This window comes from Patella vulgata, chromosome 6, assembly GCF_932274485.2.
Source record: "Patella vulgata chromosome 6, xgPatVulg1.2, whole genome shotgun sequence".
In the NCBI taxonomy this organism is placed as follows: Eukaryota; Metazoa; Mollusca; class Gastropoda; family Patellidae; genus Patella; species Patella vulgata.
The window spans coordinates 481,449-504,424 of NC_065884.2; the positions used below are offsets into that span (position 1 = coordinate 481,449).

General features: G+C 38.4%; 2 protein-coding genes across 2 annotated transcripts; one reads left to right on the forward strand and one right to left on the reverse strand.

Annotated features, from left to right (window-relative positions):
- Positions 1–239: 239 nt before the first annotated feature.
- On the forward strand, positions 240–16,332 carry LOC126823974 (estradiol 17-beta-dehydrogenase 8). Its single transcript, XM_050553055.2, has 9 exons — positions 240–393; positions 4,239–4,378; positions 5,499–5,591; positions 6,690–6,828; positions 8,293–8,333; positions 13,216–13,285; positions 13,406–13,442; positions 14,780–14,843; positions 16,129–16,332. Exons 1-9 carry the CDS (start codon positions 357–359, stop codon positions 16,282–16,284), a joined length of 777 nt encoding a protein of 258 aa, XP_050409012.1. The 5' UTR covers positions 240–356; the 3' UTR covers positions 16,285–16,332.
- Positions 16,333–17,934: 1,602 nt separating this feature from the next.
- Positions 17,935–21,788, reverse strand: LOC130010348 (uncharacterized). The gene is made up of 2 exons (XM_056101657.1): positions 18,232–21,788; positions 17,935–18,116 (listed from the first exon to the last, which is right to left on the reverse strand). Exon 1 carries the CDS (start codon positions 21,697–21,699, stop codon positions 18,886–18,888), a length of 2,814 nt encoding a protein of 937 aa, XP_055957632.1. The 5' UTR covers positions 21,700–21,788; the 3' UTR covers positions 17,935–18,116; positions 18,232–18,885.
- Between the last annotated feature and the right edge of the window lie 1,188 nt (positions 21,789–22,976).

Genomic DNA, 22,976 nt, shown 5'->3' on the forward strand with positions numbered 1-22,976 from the left:
CAGGTATATATTGTTAGAAGTAAGGGCACCGTTAGAGGAAGGGTATATATTGTTGGAAGTAAGGGCACCGTTCGAGGACGGGTATATATTGTTAGAAGTAAGGGCAGCGCTAGAGAACGCGTATATCTTGATAGAAAAAGGGGGTAGACCCGGTATATATTGCTAGAAATAAGGATACTATTCGAAACCCGGGTAAAAGGTATATTTTTAGAAATAAGATCACATGATCGGCAGGTATTAATTAGACTGGTAAAGCAAGTTGGCCATTCAGAAGCGAGCATGGTCTCACATTCATTCATCTTCTGTATTGTAGCATAACGTAGTTTTCAACAGTCCGAATAGCACGACGTAATAAGATGGCTTCATTGAGAGGAACAGTTGTTATTATAACAGGTAGGCGCATTTTATGACTATATTAAAGTACAACTGTCGACGTTAATATTTGAGACTCATTAAGTCGCATTGATGTCATCCTTATCAGTGGGGGGGGGGGGTGGCCGAATGGTTAGCACGTGCGCGCTGTATCATAAAGCCTGTCATTGAGTCAACTGGCGTGGTTTCGAATCCCCGGTTGTACGTAACAAGGAGTAAGATCGCCTGTCTAACCTCGTAGGTTTTTCCGGGTCCTCCGGTTTCCTCCCACTGGTAAAGACTCCTACGCGCAAGCGAATTATAAAATAAAATTAATCCAAATCTTAGTCCCGAAATGACCTAGTTTGTGTCGAGTGGACATTAACCCCTCTCTCTCTCTCTCTCTCCTTATCAGTGATTGTAGCTGCCTAGCGATAATTCACTACTGATAAGTGTGGATAGATATATATATATATAAGTATAATCAAGTCCAAATGTCAAAGTGTTCTTCACTAAAATATCACTGAAACATTGGTATACAATTACATGTATAGAAATATCTAAGTGAAACAATATACCCATTGTCGGGATTTTCTGACGCGTATGCTGTCGGTCTTCAGGCAAGTTTCTATTCTTGTCTACGATATGACGAAAGGTCGAAGCGAACATAAAGCCTGAAACACACACACGCACGATCTACCCAAAATTAGAGACTTTTGGCAAGCGTAAATACCTGGTCCGTATCGCGTATCCGTATCGTTTTTGCGTGTGATGCCAGCAATGCGTGTGTATTTCTCATACGGGATACGGCACACGGATACGACAGCACGCATCGAACAGCTTTCATACGGAAAAGGCTCGTATAAAATCGTCGTCCTTTTACCATATCTTTTGCTACTTTTACACGCTGAATAGTGCTGCAGCCATTTTTATGAATCACGAAGGTGTATATTTGATGTGATTTTAACCGTGATAAAGACTGGAATTTAATCATTACTTTTGAATTCAGATCTGACTTGCTAAGTTCAACTCTTCTTCAAGATCCACCCCAATCTGTGAATGATCTTGCCACTTTGTATAACAAGACTCTGTCTGACCTTCTAGACACACATGGTCCTCCAAGAAACAGAACTGTAGCTGTCAGACTTAATACACCATGGTATGACCCAAATGTTCTAGAAGCAAAACGTGCTCGACGCCGAGCAGAGCGAAAATGGCGTAAATCTAAATTGGAGATCCACAGACAGCTGTATTGCTCTCAGTACTCTTACTTAACCAACGTTATCCGAAAAGCTAAAAGTAACTAATGTTTAGCTAAACTTGAGCACTGTGGCCAAGTAGCACGCAGGATACACACATTCATGCATTTATCAGAACCTGATAAACAAACTTCAAATTGTGCAAAACACTGCAGCCAGGATCGTCTGCAGATCTGACAGAAACTGTCAAATTACACTTGTTTTAAAATAACTGCACTGGCTACCAATCACCCACAGAATCCATTTCAAACTCCTGTGTATGGCCCATAAATGTTTAAATGGAAAAGCCCCAGAATATCTTAGTTCAATGCTATCTGAATAAATCCCCAAACGCACCCTAAGGTAAAACAAAATCACCACCTTCTATTGTTACTGTTACTGTTATTTTAATCCATGTTGATGGTGGTTTCACTATGAATTTTGCAGGGCCGGCGGTAGCAATTCTTGATTGGGCGGGGGGGGGGGTGTCTACCATCCTTGGTCCTTAGGCGAGGGTCCATGGGGATCCCTTGGGGGTCTAGATCGTCGGAGATGCTTTCTGAGCGATTTCTGGCTGATAAAACTACTCAGCAATGAAGTGAAATTGTATTCCTTTTTGAACTCTCTTACCATAAAAACACAGTCGATTGTGGTTTACTCCTGTGATGCTGCATAAAAATACAAAGATTGTGGACCGATTATGGCCACTGTTTGTACGAACAATCACATTTTAGTTTGTGGACACCATAGAAGTAACAGTTTTTATTTGATTTTAAATACCGTTCAACTATATCAGGTCACAATTTTTATCCGATATTTACGAAACTTGAAATATAGGTCTTTCTCCCAAAGTTCTCGGTTTTGTTACTTTCGAATATTTAAAAGGCGTTCGTATAAATCTCCGTTATACCATAATTACGGTTGAGTTCACATTTTCTGAAAATAGGACAGAGCTGCCCGATATAATGGCCGGCCCCATAAACGCATGTAATACCAATTTTAGATCTAAATATCAAGGCTACCTACATATTAGGATAGCACCAATCCTAACCCAAGATCTAGCCCCCGGCCTGATTACTTCTCGTGATCTCCTGGTGGCTTTAATATTTAATCTGAACATACACAGGTTGTAGATCATCCAGCCGCTGCAATTTTTTATACAATTTTGATGAAACTTAAAATATATATTTACAATCCAAACTTCTGCTGTGTTCCTTTCGATATTGGCGCATATTGGATCGTAAATTTCTAGATTATGACCCCCCTGGTTGTACGAATTATCATGTCTTTGGCTTATGGGCCGCCTAGAGGTCACATTGTGTACCTTTTTTTCAAAGATGTTCAAATATATCACCATTACACCATAATTATTTCCTCAAAAACGGACCAAAACTTCCCCGTCAAATAGCCACTCCTCTTTACAAAAAAAGTATGCACGATTTAGATGAAACTTAAAACGAGTATCACTAGTTCTTGGGTGAGTTCAACTATCACGCGCATCTGCCCCTGCCTTTTACATGAATGAAGTTTGTGGACCTTTTACGATGAAAGTTAAACTGTGTGTTAAGGATCAGAAGTTCTTGGATGAGTTCGACTATGGTAGCATTAGACCGTACATTCTAGAGCTATAGCCCCTGCTTTTCGCGCAAAATTTGAAATATGTACGGATTTTATAGGCTCTCCATGGGGGGGGGGGGGGGTACCATTGTTGTCCCATTCTGTTGAAACTTAAATATGTTAAGGATCAAAAGTTCTTGAATGAGAGGATAAACCCTATTGATTTTAACTCTTCCCCATTCATTTCTTGCAAAACGTGGGCATATCTTGCTAGGCAAACCCTTGATTTAACTGGCCATAACTGATAGCAGTGAATTATTTGATGGATAAGTGACACGGGGAAAGAGTATAATTAAACTATCTCGTCGTTTTTCTAATTACCTAATATGTCATAGATACAACAGACGTGAGATGGACTTGAAAAATAAAGATCGGCTGTTAGTTATCTAATCGCGACCCTCGCAACCGTTGGTTTCTTAACCCAGAGATCAGTATAGAGCATAGCAGGGTTTTCTTCTTATGGAGGTCTACGTTCTAGAAGTCTCATTCAATAGTTACGTGCGTGCAATAACCTGGAGAAAAAAATTACGTGCGGTCAAATTATTGGGGGGGATGGGTGGGGGGTGCTAAAGATCCCCCACCCCCAGGCCCCCACTCCGCCGGGCCTGTTTTGTATATATTGACCTAAGGTTTACTAAAAGTCATTGTGCTTGACAACGATAAGACGATATTTGTCGAAACGTCGTGCTTTTAGAATAAAACTAGTGATTGTTTCCCATAACAATTGTGTTCTGTTAATCCATATCTGTAGTTCAACTAGAGACGTTCAAGCAGATATGAAGATAAATGATTATTCAGATGATGCAAAATCACCTAGACTAGGGCACCAACTACAGACGTTTGCAGCCGATACGAAGATCAACGAGTTATTAAGATGATACCGAATCACCTAGTGCAGGGGGCCAACTAAAAAAAACAGTAATCCCGATGAACGAACTGATTTGCCTGGTGAATCTGTTTAAAAACCCGATCTGGTAAGCAGACAGACACCATCCTAGTTTAATACGTTTTATTATTATTGTGGCTTTACAGGTGCGAGCTCAGGTATAGGAAGGGCAATAGCTGTCCATCTTGCTCCATACAAACCCAAGTTAGTTCTAGCTGCTAGACGTATCGCTGGTTTAAAGGATACAAGTTTACAGTGTCAAGATAAAGGATTGGCTACAGATAATGTAAGCATATCATTTATATTCTTTTCTTGTCTGTTTGGTTAGTTTATCTGAACATTTTTCCGTATACGATAACATGGTAGATTTCAAACTGGATAAGAGTGATTCAGCTACTATAGCAATCCGTTATTCGGGTAGCGGTTCCGATCGTAACTAATAGTTTAGAATATTTACATTTTGCTGGGAGTTGCGAAAGGCATTTCTATCGCATCTTTTTGTACGATGTCGCTTGTCATTACGCAGCATTCTGTACGTTCTGCTCTTTTCGGGATTAATGACTTCAGGATCATCTTCACGATAGTTTGAAGTGTCAGTAACTTTTGTTAATCACAACGAGTTGTTGATCTTTCTAACTGACTGTTGTAACTCATCTGGGAGTTCCGAAGCTTGATATTTATGACATGGGTGTAAATAACAGAAATTCTGAAAATCAGTTTCATGAAGAATTTGGTAAAAAACAAAACAGAAATATATCATTTTGTCGCCGTGTTCAATCCGGGCTATTGACCGAGAAAGTTCATCTGGATTTTCCGACGTGGTTTCCCCTTGTCAGTGGTGCAGAACTGAGGGCCTGACAAGGACAGCTGTCTAGTCCTTCGGATGAGACGAAAAACCGAGGTCCCGTGTATACATTGGAATGCACGTAAAAGATCCCTTGGCAGTTGGAATTCGGTATAAGAGTAGGCAATAGTGCCGCTGCCCGGGCAAAATTTCTCTCATAGCACACTGTATGGCGTATGCCCGTCTTCATTAGCCCAGTATAAGAGCAGAACAGTAGGACGTTAAACTTCATTTCATTTCATTTCATTTCATTTCAATCCTGGCTATTGCGACCACACGATAATCGACGGTAAACATCTATATTTATCGACCTTTCTAAGATGTTCAAAAACTTATAACGTGTTCATTTCTAGTATCACGTGACGAATGTTTCCATGCTTTAATTTAGGGCAGTATTGACAGTATTGTTCTTTGTGAACACACTGGGTGTAACAATTTGATCTGATCTTATTGATTTTCATCGGTGTCCAACGGTATACCGACGCCATTTTAACATCTCGAGGCTAGATCTGTTGTGGTTAATTATAAACGTATAAATAATGCACGTGTATTTTATTTCTAGATTTTGATAGTAGAATGTGACGTCAGTAAAGATGATAATGTACAGAATTTAGTTGATAAAACAATAAAAACATTTGGTTCTATTTATGGATTGGTAAGCACAGTTTTTATTTTATTATGTCGATGTTCAACCTAATGATCCAGTCCATCCTGTTTCAGCAGGATCGCACTGATTGGTCTTTAGTAATTCCCACTCATTGAGCTTTAGTAATTCCCAAATATTGAGCTTTAGTAATTCCCACATATTGAGCTTTAGTAATTCCCACATATTGAGCTTTAGTAATTCCCGCATATTGGGCTTTAGTAATTCCTTATAAGTGGTGGCCCAGTGTTTAAGGTGATGGCTCACTGAAGCTAACCAGGTTTCCAGTGATGCAGGGCGGAGGACATGGAAAGTAATGAGGTTTAGTCGTTAGAGTGGGTCGAATTCCCGTGTTCACTTGTATCTACATGACAGAACCCTTGACAATTGGAATCATTCGATGGACAGGCGGAAACTTTTTTTTTCGTTTCATTTCATTTCAAGAATTCCTGGATATCGACACCTATCCGTCGGCGTATACCTAAAATGGACACACATTCTTTTCCAGGCTGCATACGTTCCGAATACCCGACTTTTGGTTTTAGATTTTTGCGGAAAATATATGCACGGTTGTTATGGCCAACAGTAAAAATGTACGGTTGTTATGGCTAGAGTATAAATGGCTTTTACCTAATTCAACTTTTACGGCATGTTTTTTGGGTTTTTTTGGGGGTTTTTTTTAGACGGTACGACATGCGTCAACTCGAGAATGTAGATAAAATAACTGTCCATTCCGTGACTAGAAACTTTGACCGGCTTCGTGAGTTGGAGTCGCGCGATGACTCAGCGAGTAAGATGTTGGCTAGCAAACCTGGAGGTCCCATGTTTCGATCCCTGTGTTGGCCGAGAAAGTTCATCGGCATTTTCCAGCGTGGCTTTGTGGACAACGTATGGTCGTCCAAATGTGACGACCACCGAGGTCACGTGTACACATTGGCGTGCACCTAAACTATCTCTTAGCTGTTAAAATTCGATATAGCAGTAGGACGTAGCGCCGCTGCCAAGGCAAACTTTCCCTCATAGCACACTTTATCACCCATGTCCGTCTTCATCAGCCCAAGCGGAGCTGAGCAGTGGGTTGTCAAACCATATTTCATGGATATTTTACAGGTTAATAATGCTGGATACAGTAGAATGGGAAATACGGAACAAACGGACATGAAAGATTTTGATGAAATTATGAGAGTCAATTTTAGAGCTCCGTTTTATTTGTCCAAACTCTGCATGCCTTATCTAAAACAAAGCAAAGGTAAGGATTCAACTGTAAACTTTGTATATAACATTTAAAAGGGAGTAAGGATTCAACTGTAAACTTTGTATATAACATTTAAAAAGGGAGTAAAGATTCAACTGTAAACCCTGTATACCTTATCTAAAACAAAGCAAATGTGAGGATTCAACTGTAAACTTTGTATATCACATTTAAAAGGGAGTAAGGGTAAGGGTGTATCTGTAAATACGGCATTGCCCAAGAAAAGAGGTGATGTAAACCTTAGATAAAACCTCGTGTATTTTATTGTCTTGCATTAATCCGCAAAGTTCTGCCTTGTGACGAGATTCTTTTGTTAAAAGAACACTTCAAATTTGACCTGTTATTTTAAGATAACAGTTGAATATTTGTTTTACTGACCAGATAAGAAAGCTGTTGGTAGGCACGTATCTCGTTGCAAGGAAACCTACCACTTTCTGAAATTATCATATTATTCATTGTCGGGGAAACTCAAATTATAGAAACAAATGTCTTCAGTTTTATGGGTGCTTGTAAAATGTACTCCAAGTAGATCAGATTATGTCAATTAGAGCATTCAGTGTTAGTGCGGATATTCTGACATGTTAATTATTTTGATTTTCTCGGTGAAATTGGCTCCTGCACAACTTTTCCAAAGATGTAATCAGAAAATAAAAATGATTATGAAAATATATATATGAAAAATAACCTCTGTAGTTAAACATGGACCACAGTCAGTGTTCGGAATGTGGCATTCTTAAACATTGTAGTCTTAATTTTACACATTGTTGCCCTGATTTTAAAACATTGTTACCCTAAAACATTGTTGTCCTGATAGCCCTGATTTTAAAACATTGTAGTCCTGATTTTAAAACATTGTTGCCCTGATCTTAAAATGTTGTTGTCCTGATTTTAAAACATTATATCTCTGATTCAGGCACTGAGAGATATAAGTACAATACTATGGAAGGGCATCGCTGCCAATACTAAATGCTCTGCTAAAATGTCTTTTCCATTGATTATATGTAAAAAGTATAAAGTGTAAAGTTCGCTTCCATCGAGGTGACACCGCAGACAATGTAAATATCTTATAGTGTGCTGGCTTATAGTGTGCCAGGTTAAGTCACGTGATATCCTACATTAGCATATCGAACTTAGCGCTGTGCTTAAGATGCTATGTAAAAGGCGTGAAGCAAAATGAGATGCGACAGAACGCAAATGTAAAATGTGATAAGGAAAATGTCAAATGTAGACACGTCAGAACAGCATTTTCCAATAAAACATTTGACGTTCGACACATTGTATTTGACGTTTTAGATTTAACTTTGGCCTTAGAAGTATTTTGACTTTATCATTACCGGTATTCAGACTTTGTACATTGTACTTTTTACACGTAATTAACGGAAAAGACATTGTAGCAGAGCATTTAATATTGGCAGAGATATCCTTCCATACAATACATGATGGGTGTGTTTATACTTATAGGTAGTGTGGTCAACATCTCTAGTGTCGCCTCAAAAAAAGGGGTAAGACCTTCTTGTCTCGTTTATTGTTATACTTTCTTTTCTTTTTTATTTGAATAAGAATAAAATTATCTCATCAATTTCTTCGGGTCAATTTGCAATAAAAAAAATTGTTAGACAGTTTAGTTACACTGAAAAAGAATTGTGTTGAAACAACACAAACTTGTGTTATTTTCAACACAAGTTAGATGTCTCTATTTAACAACACAATCTTGTGTTAAATGTTGAAACAACACAAGACTTGTGTTAAATGTTGAAACAACACAAAACTTGTGTTGAAACTTGTGTGAAACTCTATACATTATTTGTGTTGAAATTTCTGAAATTTCTGAAACTTGTGTATAACAAAAACTTGTGTTGTATTTTACCAATTTATATCCAGTATAACAACCTTTCGAATGCAACCTCTTCCATTCGTTCTGTTTAAACGGTAATTATTGATAAATGACATATAATAATTTTGTTTGTTAAATTATTATTTATTCAATAAATGATATGAAAAAATAAATTAATGCCAAAGTAATACCAATACAGACATCTCGAAGGTTAATAAACAAAGTTAATTCCAATACTAATAAAATTGTGTTATACAATGAAAAAATACCCCACCCCCCATTCCCAATTATTAAATAAAAAGTAGCTATTTAAATTGAAAAATAAAGCACCAAGACATTTGGAATATAAATCAACAAAGTTAATTCCAACACTAATAAAATTGTGTTCAATAATAACTGAGAATATAATATATATGTTCACAATATCCCTAACCCATGGTCCCAAAACATACATTTTAAATATATCTAAATTTAATATCAACCAAACCAAGCTCTTAAGACATTAATAATGCACTAAATTGAAATACTTTTAAGAAAAAATAGTCCCTTTAACAGATTAGGAATTCAAAATTTTCTACAGTATATAAATGGGAAATAATAGATAAAGCATAGGCAAATAATTATAGATAGATAAAATAAATATAGCATAAAAATCAAATAAAATGGAGAAAATTAAAAATTTGTAAAACAAAAATTGATTAATTAATAAAAACATTTCATATAAAAGAGGCATTAACATTCGAAATGTTTTAATAAATGTTTAAAAATTAAGGTTGATTTCATCCTACAATAATGTGGATTTAACTTGGTACACCAGTCATGGGTATAGAGTTATTTAGATGGCAGAATAAAAGTAAAATAACCCATTGAGCAGGGGGCGGCGGCGGGGCGGGGGAGTTGAAAAGAGCATAATTTAACAATATATATTATTTTGAGACTCATATGTATGGCTACATGCGAATTCAAGGGGGGGGGGGGGGGTATTCTAGTCAGGTAGCATTATTGCTTACTCCTCTTTGAAACACAAATTAATAATTAATAATAATTTATTGATTATAGTCAACCATATATACATCTCGATGGACTTTACAGAGTAAAATACAAAAAATGCAAAAATATACAAGATAAGACATATAAATAACATTATAAAAGTTAAGAAAGGTAGTAAAAGTACTATACGGCTCTTTGGCCTTCATGAACTGTGCGCCAAAACTCTTAAGTAAGCTTGACACCATCCAATACAAAGCTCTGTGTATTGCGACCGGCGTAGGGCTTGGGACTAGGAGAGAGGCATTACTACAGGAAGCCGGGGAGTTGCCCCTATCCCTAAGAAGAAAAGAACTAGCGACAAGATATTGGGCCAAGATCTCGCAACTGGGCGAAAGATCCCATACTTTTGTCAGTCTACAAAAGACAAGATATGTAAGAGATCCTAGACAGAAAGGCTTCGGCCAGGGTATCAGGGAAACAATCAAGGAACTGCAACTGGGGGAGCTCGTGATAAATGAACACGACCCCTACAGAAAACTGACAAGAAAAACAACCCCACTGCTGCACGTGCTTTCTCTCTAGAACACCTGGAAGACAACTGGCCGTCTGATGACTGGGACCATGTGTACACGGATGGCTCACACAATCCTAAAAGGGCACCAGCTCGTTTGGAATATACCTGCCAAACGGGAAACAGGGAATAAGCAGGAAACTGCCCAATAACTATTCGGTGTACACTGCAGAGCTTGTGGCCATTCGTGGCGCTATATCATTGATTTCCCATCAAAAGACTAGTAAGTTCGTCATTCCAAGCGACTCTCTGAGCAGTCTGATTTCAATCCAAAATGACAACTCGGACTAAAGACCAGAAGTCATTTTGGAAATCAGGCAGCTGTACCAGAGGGTTATAGAGAAGGGAAGCAAAGTAGAACTCGTGTGGATTCCATCACATGTCAACATTAGAGGAAACGAGGAGGCAGATCGACTCGCCAATGAAGGTCTCAAGGACACAGCACCACTCCGCACCATAGACTACAGCACCACGGAAATCTACAGTATGGTCAAAAGACAGGTCAATTCAATCTGGGAATTAAATCTCGTTGAACTTGACACATACAGATTCCGGCTGGATGACAAGATCTACACAAAGACAACACTCAATCAGCCTAGAAGAGATATTTGTAGACTTATATCGAAGCTAAGGGTGAAAGAGCGGCTGCGAGACTACAAACACCAAGTCATCATCTGTGAGTGCGGAGAAGAATGTACCACCAACCATGTCCTGGTAGACTGCGAGGTATACGAGGAGGAGAGAAGGGAACTAGTGAGAACAATGGAGACCAACAACATACCATTCAACACTAAGAACCTACTCTTCCCGAGACCAGATCTGAAACTGCAAATCTTCGAACAAATCCACGCCCTAATGGACACAGTTGGACTAAGTAGAATAGTGAAGTAAGAGGGGGTCACGGTTAGACGGGCCCAGCATCTAAACACTAAACTACATATGGGATTTATACCAAACTGGCAGGATAGTGGAGTAAGGGGGAGTCACGATCAGACGGACTCGGCATCTAAACACTATTCCACCAAAAACAGACACCAAACCTACAGAGTGGGATAGTGGAGTTAGGGGGGGTCACGATAAGACGGGCCTGGCACCTAAACACAAACCCCACGAAGATGACATCTACCAAACTAGCAGAATAATGGAGTAAGGGGGAGTCACGGTCAGACGAACTCGGCACCTAAACACTATTCTGCAAATAAAACTGATACCAAACCCAGAGAGTGGGATAGTGGAGTAAGGGGAGGCCACGATAAGACGAGCCTGGCACCTAAACACTAAAACGATGACATCTACCAATCCAGAAGCAGACGAGATCATCTATCAAACGATATGTTTTATATTAAATAAAGGGAAGAACTTCCCACTAAACCAAATCCATGGCCTAAGGCCAAATGGAAAGATTGCAAAATCATATTCTAAAAAACAGGATTCAGCTTCGGCTCTCCTATGTCTTGTCTGCGATATCACTTATGTGGAAGCAGACGTTAAACACCAAGAACGAACGAACGATGATGGTCATTATTTGCTTGATAAAGACGGGAGAACCCTCGTCGAAACGTCGCTGTAATAAACTCTTTAAGTAACTTGTATTCCATATAATTGTGTCATGTCTGTCTCTGTATATTGTCTGAGACAAGATGTGAAAATAAACAGAGTAGAATCAGAATAATCTTTAATTATGTCTAATTAAATAAATAGTTTATAATTAGATAATAATTGACTAAAACTTTGATTTCTTTATATCAGTAAACTGTTATAAAATACGTTGTTTTAAAAGAGATATTAAATGCATCGCACGATACATACATTGCGATACATACTTAATGTTTGTAATAATTAATATATCCTTTTAGATAATTAGAAATATTAAAAAATAAATCAAGCGAATTACTCGACATTCAAATTCAGGAAGAGTGGTTTTACATATAGGCTAGGCCAGATCCCTAATCCAGTTCCCCAATCCCATTCAGATTTTCTCAATAAATAAAAAACATCATATGATAAAGTAACATAATAAATGTTATCCTTAATGTCGATGTAATTAATTATATGGAAACACACAAGATTTTATAAATGTACACAAGTTTGTGTTAAGACATTGAAAAGAACACAAACTTGTGTCATTGCAATGCAATACAACAAAAACATGAGTTAAATATTTTTAACACAAGTTCTTGTGTTGAGATCCAACACAAGGGTTTTTTCAGTGTATACTATAATGCCATGATGCTGGCGTTTAACGGCAGACATTAAATATTATGACGTTACTCCCCTTAAGAGATTCAATAGGCAGAGTTCCCTCAACATACAATTCAAGACCATTGGTTATTGAACTAATATTGTCCCAGAACATAAGTAATAACATAGATATTATATGACTTGTAATTGTTTTAGATGTTTAGTGTTAATTTTGGAAAACCCCGCTGTTGTACTCCGTGCATCACACTTTCGTTCCAGGTTATAAAATTTCGTAAAATATTTAATATGACTTGTAATTGTTGTACATCTTTAGTGTTATTTTTGGAGAACTCTGTTCTTGTACTGCATGTGTCACAATTTCGTTCAAGGTTATGGCAAACACACATCAATCTGTGATGTTTTGATTTACTGATGAAATCGGGTTGGATGGCCGAATGGTTAGCACGTGCGTGCTGTATCATAAGGTCTATCATTGAGTCATCTGGCGTGGTTTCGATTCCCCGGTTGTAATTGTAAAGGAGTAAGGTCGCCTTATCAAACCTGACGGGCTTTCTCTCGGTCCTCTGGTTTCATCCCACTGCTAAAGACCCCTACGTGCAAGCGAATTATTGAAATAAAAATTGAACCGTGTGTTAGCCCCGAAATGACCTAGTTTGTGTAGAGTGGACGTAAAACCCCACCTCTCTCTCTCTCTCTCTCTCTCTCTCCCTCTCCCTCTTAAAGATGAAACGTGTACTTACTCGTCAGAAGAGATGATAAATAATCAATAATATATTTTATATTACAGATGACCAGTGTAACACCGTACAGTCTAAGTAAAGCTGCCTTGGACAGTTTCACTCATTTATTGGCAGATGGTAAAACATAATATATTTATTCAAATAATTCAGTTATTTGCCACTAAACATAAACATAAATTTTAAAAAAGCACATTGATGTTACGTAATAAATTGTAATAAATCTTTGTTTTAAAATAGAAATTGGACCATCTGGTGTTCGAGTTAACAGTGTCAAGTGAGTAATATTTAACTCTATATTTTAAAACAGTCTAATTGGATGATCTTATTTAGATCGGCATAGAATGGGAGGGGGATTTCGGTTCCAAAACCACTGGCCAACTCTGATGTTGCTTAACTCACGGGCTACAATAACACAAAATCGCAATTGCAGCGGCTGAATTTTAAACTCACCAGATTGCATTGATAATTTTTGAAAAATGCAATAATTCTCCTTCAAATATAAAATTCGGCAGTGGCTATTTGCCACATGAGGTAAGCAAGAATTTCAAAATAGCCTTACGACTACAGACCGCAATTGTTACCCGATTTTAATGAAACTTACAGATTATGATAACATTGATAACATCTCTGAGTAGCAAAACTTTCGGCCACTTCCGGTTGGCGGTTTCCGAGATATGGGAGTTACCACACTTTTCATGTGGCACGGCTACAGACCGCAATTATGACCGATATCCATGAAACTTACAGAATATGATAACATTAATAATATCTCAGAGAAGCCAAAATTTCGACCACTTCCGGTTATAATCTGCAAGTTTCATTGAAATCGGTTGATAATTGTGGTCTGTAGCCGTGCCACATGAAATGTGTGGTAACTTGATATCTCCGAAACCGCTAACCGGAAGTGGTCGAAATTTCGGCTACTCTGAGATAATATTAATGTTATCATATTCTGTAAATTTCATGGAAATCGGTTAATAACTGTGGTCTGTAGTCGTGCCACATGAAATGTGTGGTAACCTGATAACTCAGAAAACTCTAACCGGAAGTGGTCGACGACATTTTGCCTACTCTGAGATATTATTCATGTTATCATATTCTGTAAGTTTCATGGATATCGGTTGATAATTGTGGTCTGGGGCAAATATCCCCAGCCATAAGTTTCCTGTTGAGATGTAGTAAATATTATTGTTAAGGACATAAGCCTACATACGATACAAGAAATGAAATCACGTCTTATCCGTTTTACACCAACTGGGATAATGAAGACGGTTATACACCTTGCCCACACAGCTCGGTTTCTTTCAATTCCAACTGCTACGGGATCGTTGGCCTGTCATGTACACGGCACCCCGGTTTTATATGGCATCTGAACGAATATTGATGAGATTGTAAAGACTAACATATGTTTTTTATTTTTATTTCAATAATTCGCTTGCGCGTAGGGGTCCTTAGCAGTGGGAGGAAACTGGTGGACCCGAGGAAAACCCACGAGGTTGGACACGTACGACCGGGGATTCGAAACCACGCCAGTTGACTCAATTTTATTTCTGTTTATTACAAGGGCTTGGTTCCTCCTAGATAATTATGTGATTCATTTCATTCTTTCAGTCCTGGTTTTACTAGAACAGAATTTATCGACAAAATAGGACTGTCAGAAGAAGCTAAAGCGGAGGTAGATATAAATTCCTCTTGTCGAAATATATTAACCATATGCGAATTATTACCAACTTCACTTTCACTGGCACAAACCAGAAGCAAGTGACGGAGAAAATTCTTCTGGAACTCTGCCTTTAAAGGGCGTTTTTCTCTATTTTGGGGGAACCTTCAAAAAGATAAAAATGGTTCTAAAAGCCCATTTTGATGTAATATGAATATATCTAAAGTAATTTATATTCAATTGTTGAAAACAATATTGTAATTTCCAATCAATTATGTTCGGCGAAATAGGTGAACAAGTCAAATTGAACGACAGTCGTTTATGCCTGTTAAGTGTATTCTACACGTTTTTTAAATCATTATTTTGTCGTTTGTGAATCAGTCTTTACTTCCACATTGTGTTGTAGGATATGTTTTTATTTGTTCATTACAAAATGGAACCCGAAACCATAGCGTACATGACTCGTGTACTGATTACAAAATGTTTGTTAAATATTGGATATTAGGATCTTATATTTTCACGGCAAGATATTGATTGAAATTGATGAATATTGAATTCTAATCCATGTTTTTAATTTCTGTTTTTATGGAAAATATTGAGTTAGAGACTTAGCGCCTTTAACAGAAGTTATTGTCCCATTGACACTCACTTGAAGCTTCACTTAATTTTGCCTGGACAGCGGCGCTACTCTCCACTCATATATCGAATTCAAATTGTCATGGGCTCTTTTACGTGCATGCGGGGATCACGGTGGCTAAGTGGGTAAGACGCTGGCTCGCTAGTCTGGAGGTCGGGTTTTCGATTCCTGCCGTGGCCGAGAAAGTTCATCCAGATTTTCCGGCGTGGTTCCCCCTTGTCAATGATGCAGGGCGGAGGGCCTGACAAGGACAGCTGCCTAGTAGCTCGGATGGGACGAAAAATCGAGGTCCCGTGTACACATTGGCGTGCCACTGTCCGCGCAAAATTTCCCTTATAGCACACTGTATAGCGTATGCCTGTCTTCATTAGCCCAGTTCGGAGCAAACAGTAGGACGTTAAACCCCCATTTCATTTCATTTACGTGCATGCAAATGTATACACGGTACCTCGGTTTTACACCCCATCCGAACGACTAGATAACTGTTGTTGAATACGTGTCTCCCCCATGAATGAACCCATGGGTTAGTAGAGTGGAGCGGAATGAGACCACTGGGGATACCAGGGATTCAGTAGGCGAGGCTACCAGTTGGAAGCTATACATGTAGATCCATATAAATTCAAAGATTTATAATTAAAGCTACCATTCATATTTCTTCTTCAGATGATAGCCAGCAACGTGAGAGCGACACCACTGGGAAAAATAGCCGAGTCAGAAGATGTAGCTAAACTGGTTAAATTTCTTCTCTCGGACGAATCATCATTTATAACGGGGGAGATAATTTGTATTGACGGGGGAAGGGGTAACCCAGTATTCTAAAAATATGATTTATACTGACATATAATAAATGTAATTTACCTAAAAGAACACGAAGTATTGGTTACAGTCTTTGCTGAAGTATCGACTATAGTTAATTCCAGACCATTAGTACCAGCTAGTTGTGATTATAGACAGTATGTGGTCTAATAAAGTGGCGTGCAGTGTGAGGACAGAAGGGTGACGCGCCCGACCATCCATTTAAGTATTTTGAATTTTGAAATTATGTTGCTCTCTTCGTTGTACAAGCTCGCTACTTAAATGTGAATTCAAATTCATTTTCTCTATTTTCACATCATGTCCCAAACTTTTCAGGCCATTATATGATATTCGTATTATAGAATCATGATGTAATTGATAAAGAACGAGTCCGAGGTTATACTGGGGAAGGACATACGCGAAGAATAAAGGTTTCTTTCCGAATACTTTATCTAATTTATAAACCGTTTGAGATACACTCGAGGAACCCCAGATGAGAAAACAGATTCAGACGACGTTTTACAATTAACTAAGATACACTGCTTTCTGCCCACAAGCGTTCTATAAGACTTAATGCAGAGCCACAAATACCGAATTTAAAATGAAGTCTACGTGAAAGCGGCAGATAAATCTAATAAATTTAAAAATGTATATTTTCTATTATCAATTTCCAGTAAAATAACATTTGAAACCGGGATTAAAGCTGTTTCGGTACTTTGAAATTGTTTATAAGCACTTTGAAATGATCCTTTATCAGACGATCCTTTCTCTGAGAAGCAATACATTTCTCCAATATTAGTTTATAAGGAGTAAGATATCTCCTGTACATTGCCGCAGCTTGATTAGGTCATTCATTATGTATTGAATGTCGGGCATTGCCGATGGTCTAGAGAGTTGATTATAGACTGTTCCTTTGTGAATAAATGTCTACATAATAATTTATATAATATATGAGGCCAGCTCTTACATAATGTGCCTTTAAAATACAACAGTTTGTATAAAGTGGTATAAAACATTACAAGAAAAGGGGATTCAATCTGAATTATGGTTTGGTGCCGAGTTGACATTTCCTATACAATTCTACAGAAATACGGTACACACAACACTATACCAGGGAACTTAAACCCACTGATCACCATTTCAGGTGTTTTGAATCCATTGTGCATCTATAACCCACTTAGACCCAAAGGTACTTATACCATTCCTAAAATTATTTCCTATAATATCTAGGCTATTTGGACAAAAATAAACACATTTTGGGCATCAAAATTTTATTTTTGTCTCAAACAGGGGTTTTGAATCCATAGTGCATCAATTAATGTTGCAAACGTTGAAAATTTTAAAAGGAATTTGGGAGGCGCATTGGCTCAGTGCGTAATAAACTGGCTCGTGAACAGGAAGGTTTTGGGTCCGCTCCCGGTGTTGTCTGGCAAGTTCCCAGGGTTTTTCCGCCATGGTTTCCCCCATGTGAGTATTCCAGAACGAAGGGACTGACAAGGAACAGTCTCTTGTCATTCGAATGAGACGACAACCCGGGGTCTCGTGTACACATCGACATACACGTAAAAGATAACTGTAGAGGCAGCTGGAGACCTAGACGAACGCACCCAGCCTGTGATCATGATAACAGGAGTATAACACCATAGATTGAAAAGGAGACTCGACTAACTGTAATACACCATATACATATCTTTATTCATTGTCTCTTTAATGCTTCATGACATCGGACGAGGATATCATCGTATAAACATTGGAAATAGCCTAACGTAGAATATCATACATGATGAACGCAAACAACTTAGACTCGAACTTCCAGACTTGAATTAAAAGACATGCCGGTAACACAGACGTGAAAACTGAAAAATACAAATTAATACAGTTTAACACAACGCAAAACCTAGCAGGACAAATAAATGAATACTACATTAAACGAAATATGACATACAAATGCAATATTACAGAATTATTTACCTCCAAGAGCCTGTTAACTTGACCACACGCAAAAACGAAAAAACATGGTTTCTAGGAAAGCCATTTGCAAGACTGACACAGGGAGCATTAATTACGCAGGGATATTAAACAATTTAACAATCAATGCGTTAGGTTACTATTTTACGAAGCGTAGCGCAGCCTGGAAGTTTATAACGTTATAAATTAATATACATAAAAAACATACATCAAAAAACATTACAACAGTCCAGAGAGTTCATATTATTAGACAATAACAATAACCTATCCCTTAAACTAAAAGCTCTTCTATCATATTAACTTAAGGCTGTTCCAACGTACAAACTGACCCGATTTATGAATCGGTTACATGGCTCCTCAAAATTAAAGACATTTAATTTTCATAAAATGAAGCATGACAAGACACTCTGCAATCTGCGCAGAAAGATATTACATGTTACATGTACATAAATATACGCACATTACCAAGACTAAAATTGACAATTATTACAGAATGTTCGAATTCCCATATTCGTATCGCACTAACCAAATCGCAACGAAAATGTACATAGGCCTACATCTATATGTATGGCTAGATAGAACAACAAAATGTCCCGCAACGCACTAACGTAATCGTAATCGCAAAAACGAAGGCTCCTCGATGGGGAACACCCCGGTCTAGTTTTCCAATAAAACAACTAGTTTATGAATTGGACGATCCAGGTATGATATAGGATTAACTCGCTTTCCGTTATCATCCAACGCACGATCACCAATCATAATCTTCACCTTTCGCACATGTCCATCTGAGTCTGGATCCGCAACAACAACTCTTCCTAAGTTCCAACTATTTCGGGGAGATTCAGCATCCTTAATCAAAACAACGTCACCAACTTGAACATTTCGAATGGGTTGAGTCCACTTCTGTCGAGTTTGTAGATTCTGTAAATATTCTACTCGCCAACGGGACCAAAAAACATTAGCCAAATACTGTACTCGTCTCCAACGTTTTCTAGAGTAAACGTCAGGTTGTTGAAAATTACCAGGTGGTGGTAACAGAATTTTTGATTTCATAGTTAATAGATTGTTAGGCGTGAGAGGTTCTAAAGAATTGATATCATTTAAAGTATCAGTCGTTAAGGGTCGGCTGTTTACGATTGCAGCTGCCTCGCACATAAATGTCCGAAGTGACTCGTCATCTAGTTGAGTACCGGATTGGTCCATTAATGAAGAAAGAATACTGCGTACGGTACGGATTTGCCGTTCCCAAATGCCTCCCATGTGACTGGCAGAAGGGACGTTCATCTTGAACTCAAAATAATCGCAACTACGTTTAAGCAGGAACTGTCGGATGTGTTGATGATTCATCTCTTTGAAAGCATCCATAAGCTCTCGCTTAGCTCCAACAAAGTTAGTTCCGTTGTCACACCGAAGCACTCGTATTGGACCACGAAATGTTAAGAACCTACGCAACGCATTGATAAAAGAATCAGTAGTCATGGTATTGACAGTCTCTACATGAATCGCGCGACAATTTAAACAGGTAAACAGAACACCATATCTCTTGAGTTCTTTACGCCCCTCTTTGATCAACCAAGGGCCAAAACAATCAACTCCGCAATACGTAAAGGGCGCCGTGGATTCCAATCTGTCCTCGGGAAGATTTGACATCTTCTGGTCTTGACATCGACCACGCAATTTCCTACATTTAACACATTTATGAATGTATTCCGAAACCGCACTGGTACATCCCAGAATCCAATAACCGTTTAAACGAAGTTCATTCACAGTAAGTCCACGACCTTGGTGTTCACACAATTCATGATGATGAGCAATTAAAAGTTCTGTCACGAAAGACTTACGCGGCATAATAATTGGGTATTTCTCAGCACAACTTAGTCTTGAGTTACCAAGTCGTCCACCAACTCGTAAAAGGTTATGATCATCCAAAAATGGATCTAACTTACTCAAAGTTGAATTCTTTTGTATATACTTCCGACGCAAACGAATGTCATTTCTATTAGACTCATTTTGAAGCTGTTTCACGGATCGCAAAGTTTCCAACTCCTTACTAAAAACTTCTGATTGAACTAGCTTCAATAACACAATTTCTGCTTTATTAAGTTCGTTAACCCTTAAAGGTCCAACAGGATTTTCAATATTAGTGTCCTTAGCAATTCGATTTCTAAGAATAGACATGTAACGTAAACAGTAGGCAATAACCTTTTTAAGTTGAAACCAACTAGAACAAAAACTCAGTCTCATCACATCAAAACTGTTCTCGGTTTTCAGAGCGAAAGAGTTAATTTTACGAATGTTAGGATCATCTGCCTCAAAGGCGATACTCGAATAATCTTCCTTGTCATCCGGTATTACAGATTTCCACAGAAACTCTGGTCCTTTAAACCACATTGAATTTTCAACTAAGTCATTAGCAGATGCGCCCCTAGACGCTATGTCCGCAGGATTTGCTTTCGTTGTAACATGATGCCATTCTCTCGGTTGTGAATGATCTCGGATTTTCTGGACGCGATTTGCAACAAATGTTTGAAAGCGACGAACATCATTGTTTATATACCCTAATACGACACGACTATCAGTCCAAAAATATTGAGCAACTGTAGGGTATCCTAATTCTTTTTTAATAAGTAAGTTCACATTGACAGCAACGACAGCTGCAGTCAGTTCAAGACGTGGAATAGTTATAGCTCGCAACGGAGTCACTCTGGACTTCGACATGACTAATGAAACATGAACACGTTGATTAGCATCCACTAGTCGCAAATAAGAGCATACTCCATAGCCGAATGTACTCGCATCCGAAAAATTATGAATCCCTACGGAAACCACAGTTCCAAAACCATCAGGCTTGAAACATCTATCAATCTTAAGAGTCTCAATTTTAAACAGTTCATCTCTCCACCGTTGCCAACGTGGTAGCAAATCTTCAGGAATCACATCATCCCAACCAGTGTTAAGCCTACACATTTCTTGTAAAACTTGTTTCCCAACTAATAACAAAGGAGATATGAAGCCAAGCGGATCGTATATCGAACTTATAATAGAAAGTATACCTCTTCTCGTTAAAGGTTTATCCGAAAGTTTGATTCGAAATCGGAACGCATCCGACTCAATGCACCACTCAATCCCTAGTGCACGTTCTGTTGGGAGATCATCGATAGTCAAATCCAGATTCTTTACTCCTTCCGCACGATCATGACACGGTATAGATTCAATAACTTCTGCTGAATTAGATAGAAATTTATGCAAACGTATTCCACAACACAATAAAAGTTCCTTACTCTTACTGATTAGGTCGATAGCTTCACTCACAGACGACACTGACGTTAAACCATCGTCAACATAGAAATCCTTCTGAATGAAATTTGAGACAACTGTGCCGAAATCTTTCTCGTGATCTTTCGCGGCTTGTTTTAAAGCAAAGTTTGAGCATCCCGGAGATGACCCAGCCCCAAACAAATGAACGGTCATACGGAATTCTTGAGGTGTAGAGTCACAATTACCATTTCTCCACCAGAGAAATCGAAGGTAGTCTCGGTGTTCAACATTAACGTGAAACTGGTAAAACATCTTTTCGATATCGCAAATAAAGGCAACTCGTTCTTTCTGAAATCGACAAAGTACACCAACTAAGGCGTTTGTTAAGTCCGGTCCTTTCAACAGGTAGTCATTCAAAGATTTATCTCGGAACTTAGCTTGACAATCGAATACCACACGGATTTTTCCAGGTTTCTTTGGGTTGTAAACGGCGTGATGCGGAATATAATTAACATGTTCAGATATGTACGAATCATCACTAACCCTTTCGGCATATCCTTTATCAATAATGTCTTCCATAAAACTTACGTAATCTGAGCGCAAATGTTTATTCCCTACGAAGACGTGACTCTAAATGATACAAACGACGAAGTGCTAAAGTTTTATTATTCTGCATAACTGGTTCAGAACTCCGAAACGGTAATGGCATTTCGTAATGTCCATCTGGCGCAATATGAATCTCTCGCGACATTATGTCCAAAACTCTCCGGTCGTCACTAGACATAATTGAAGAGTCATCCAAGTGTTCATTGAAATCCATTTCCATGAGCTTAAGAATACAATCTGGACTGATGACTTCCTTTATCTTGTTGCGAAACGAAATATGAACTTGACCTTGATCGCAGCGATCGACAACATCCTGTCGACCATCAATGTCCGCAGTGTTCAAATTAGGCACTTCACAAGTTATAATGCGATGACTCAAGCCAATATGATCTACTTCATTAGTCGAATTAAAATCTACAATACCAATGATGCCCCAACCCAAGTCTGTCCGTTCAGCGTATGGACCATTACTCTCGGGGGGTATGACATCGCGTGGAACTAGAGCTCTTGCGCAATCGTAACCAATGAGCAATCCAACGCCGCAACTCATCAAAGGTTGAAGTTTATTTGCAACGGGTTCTAAATATGACCAACGCTTCGCCACATCAGGTGTCGGTATATGAGTACGATTAGCCGGCATAATATCTCTTGTATAGGTATCAGGCAGCGGAATTCTAACGTCAAAATTATAGCCACGCACAACAAGACCATTAAGTTTACGACTGTCGATAAGAGTGTCTTTAGAAAACATAGTAGACAAAGACAATTTAACAGGAAGTCCTTCTATGTCAAGAGCATCACATGTTTTGTCTAAAACAAATGTTGTGTCGGACTGAGAATCCAAAAGAGCATACGTCAAAATTTCTTTACTTGGATTATCTTTG

Coding starts and splice junctions, on each gene's coding strand:
- LOC126823974 (XM_050553055.2), top strand. CDS start 357: ATGGCTTCATTGAGAGGAACAGTTGTTATTATAACAG. Junction 6,829..8,292: donor TTATCTAAAACAAAGCAAAG/GTAAGGATTCAA, acceptor TTATACTTATAG/GTAGTGTGGTCAACATCTCT. Junction 8,334..13,215: donor GTGTCGCCTCAAAAAAAGGG/GTAAGACCTTCT, acceptor TTTATATTACAG/ATGACCAGTGTAACACCGTA.
- LOC130010348 (XM_056101657.1), bottom strand. CDS start 21,699: ATGACCGTTCATTTGTTTGGGGCTGGGTCATCTCCGGGATGCTCAAAC.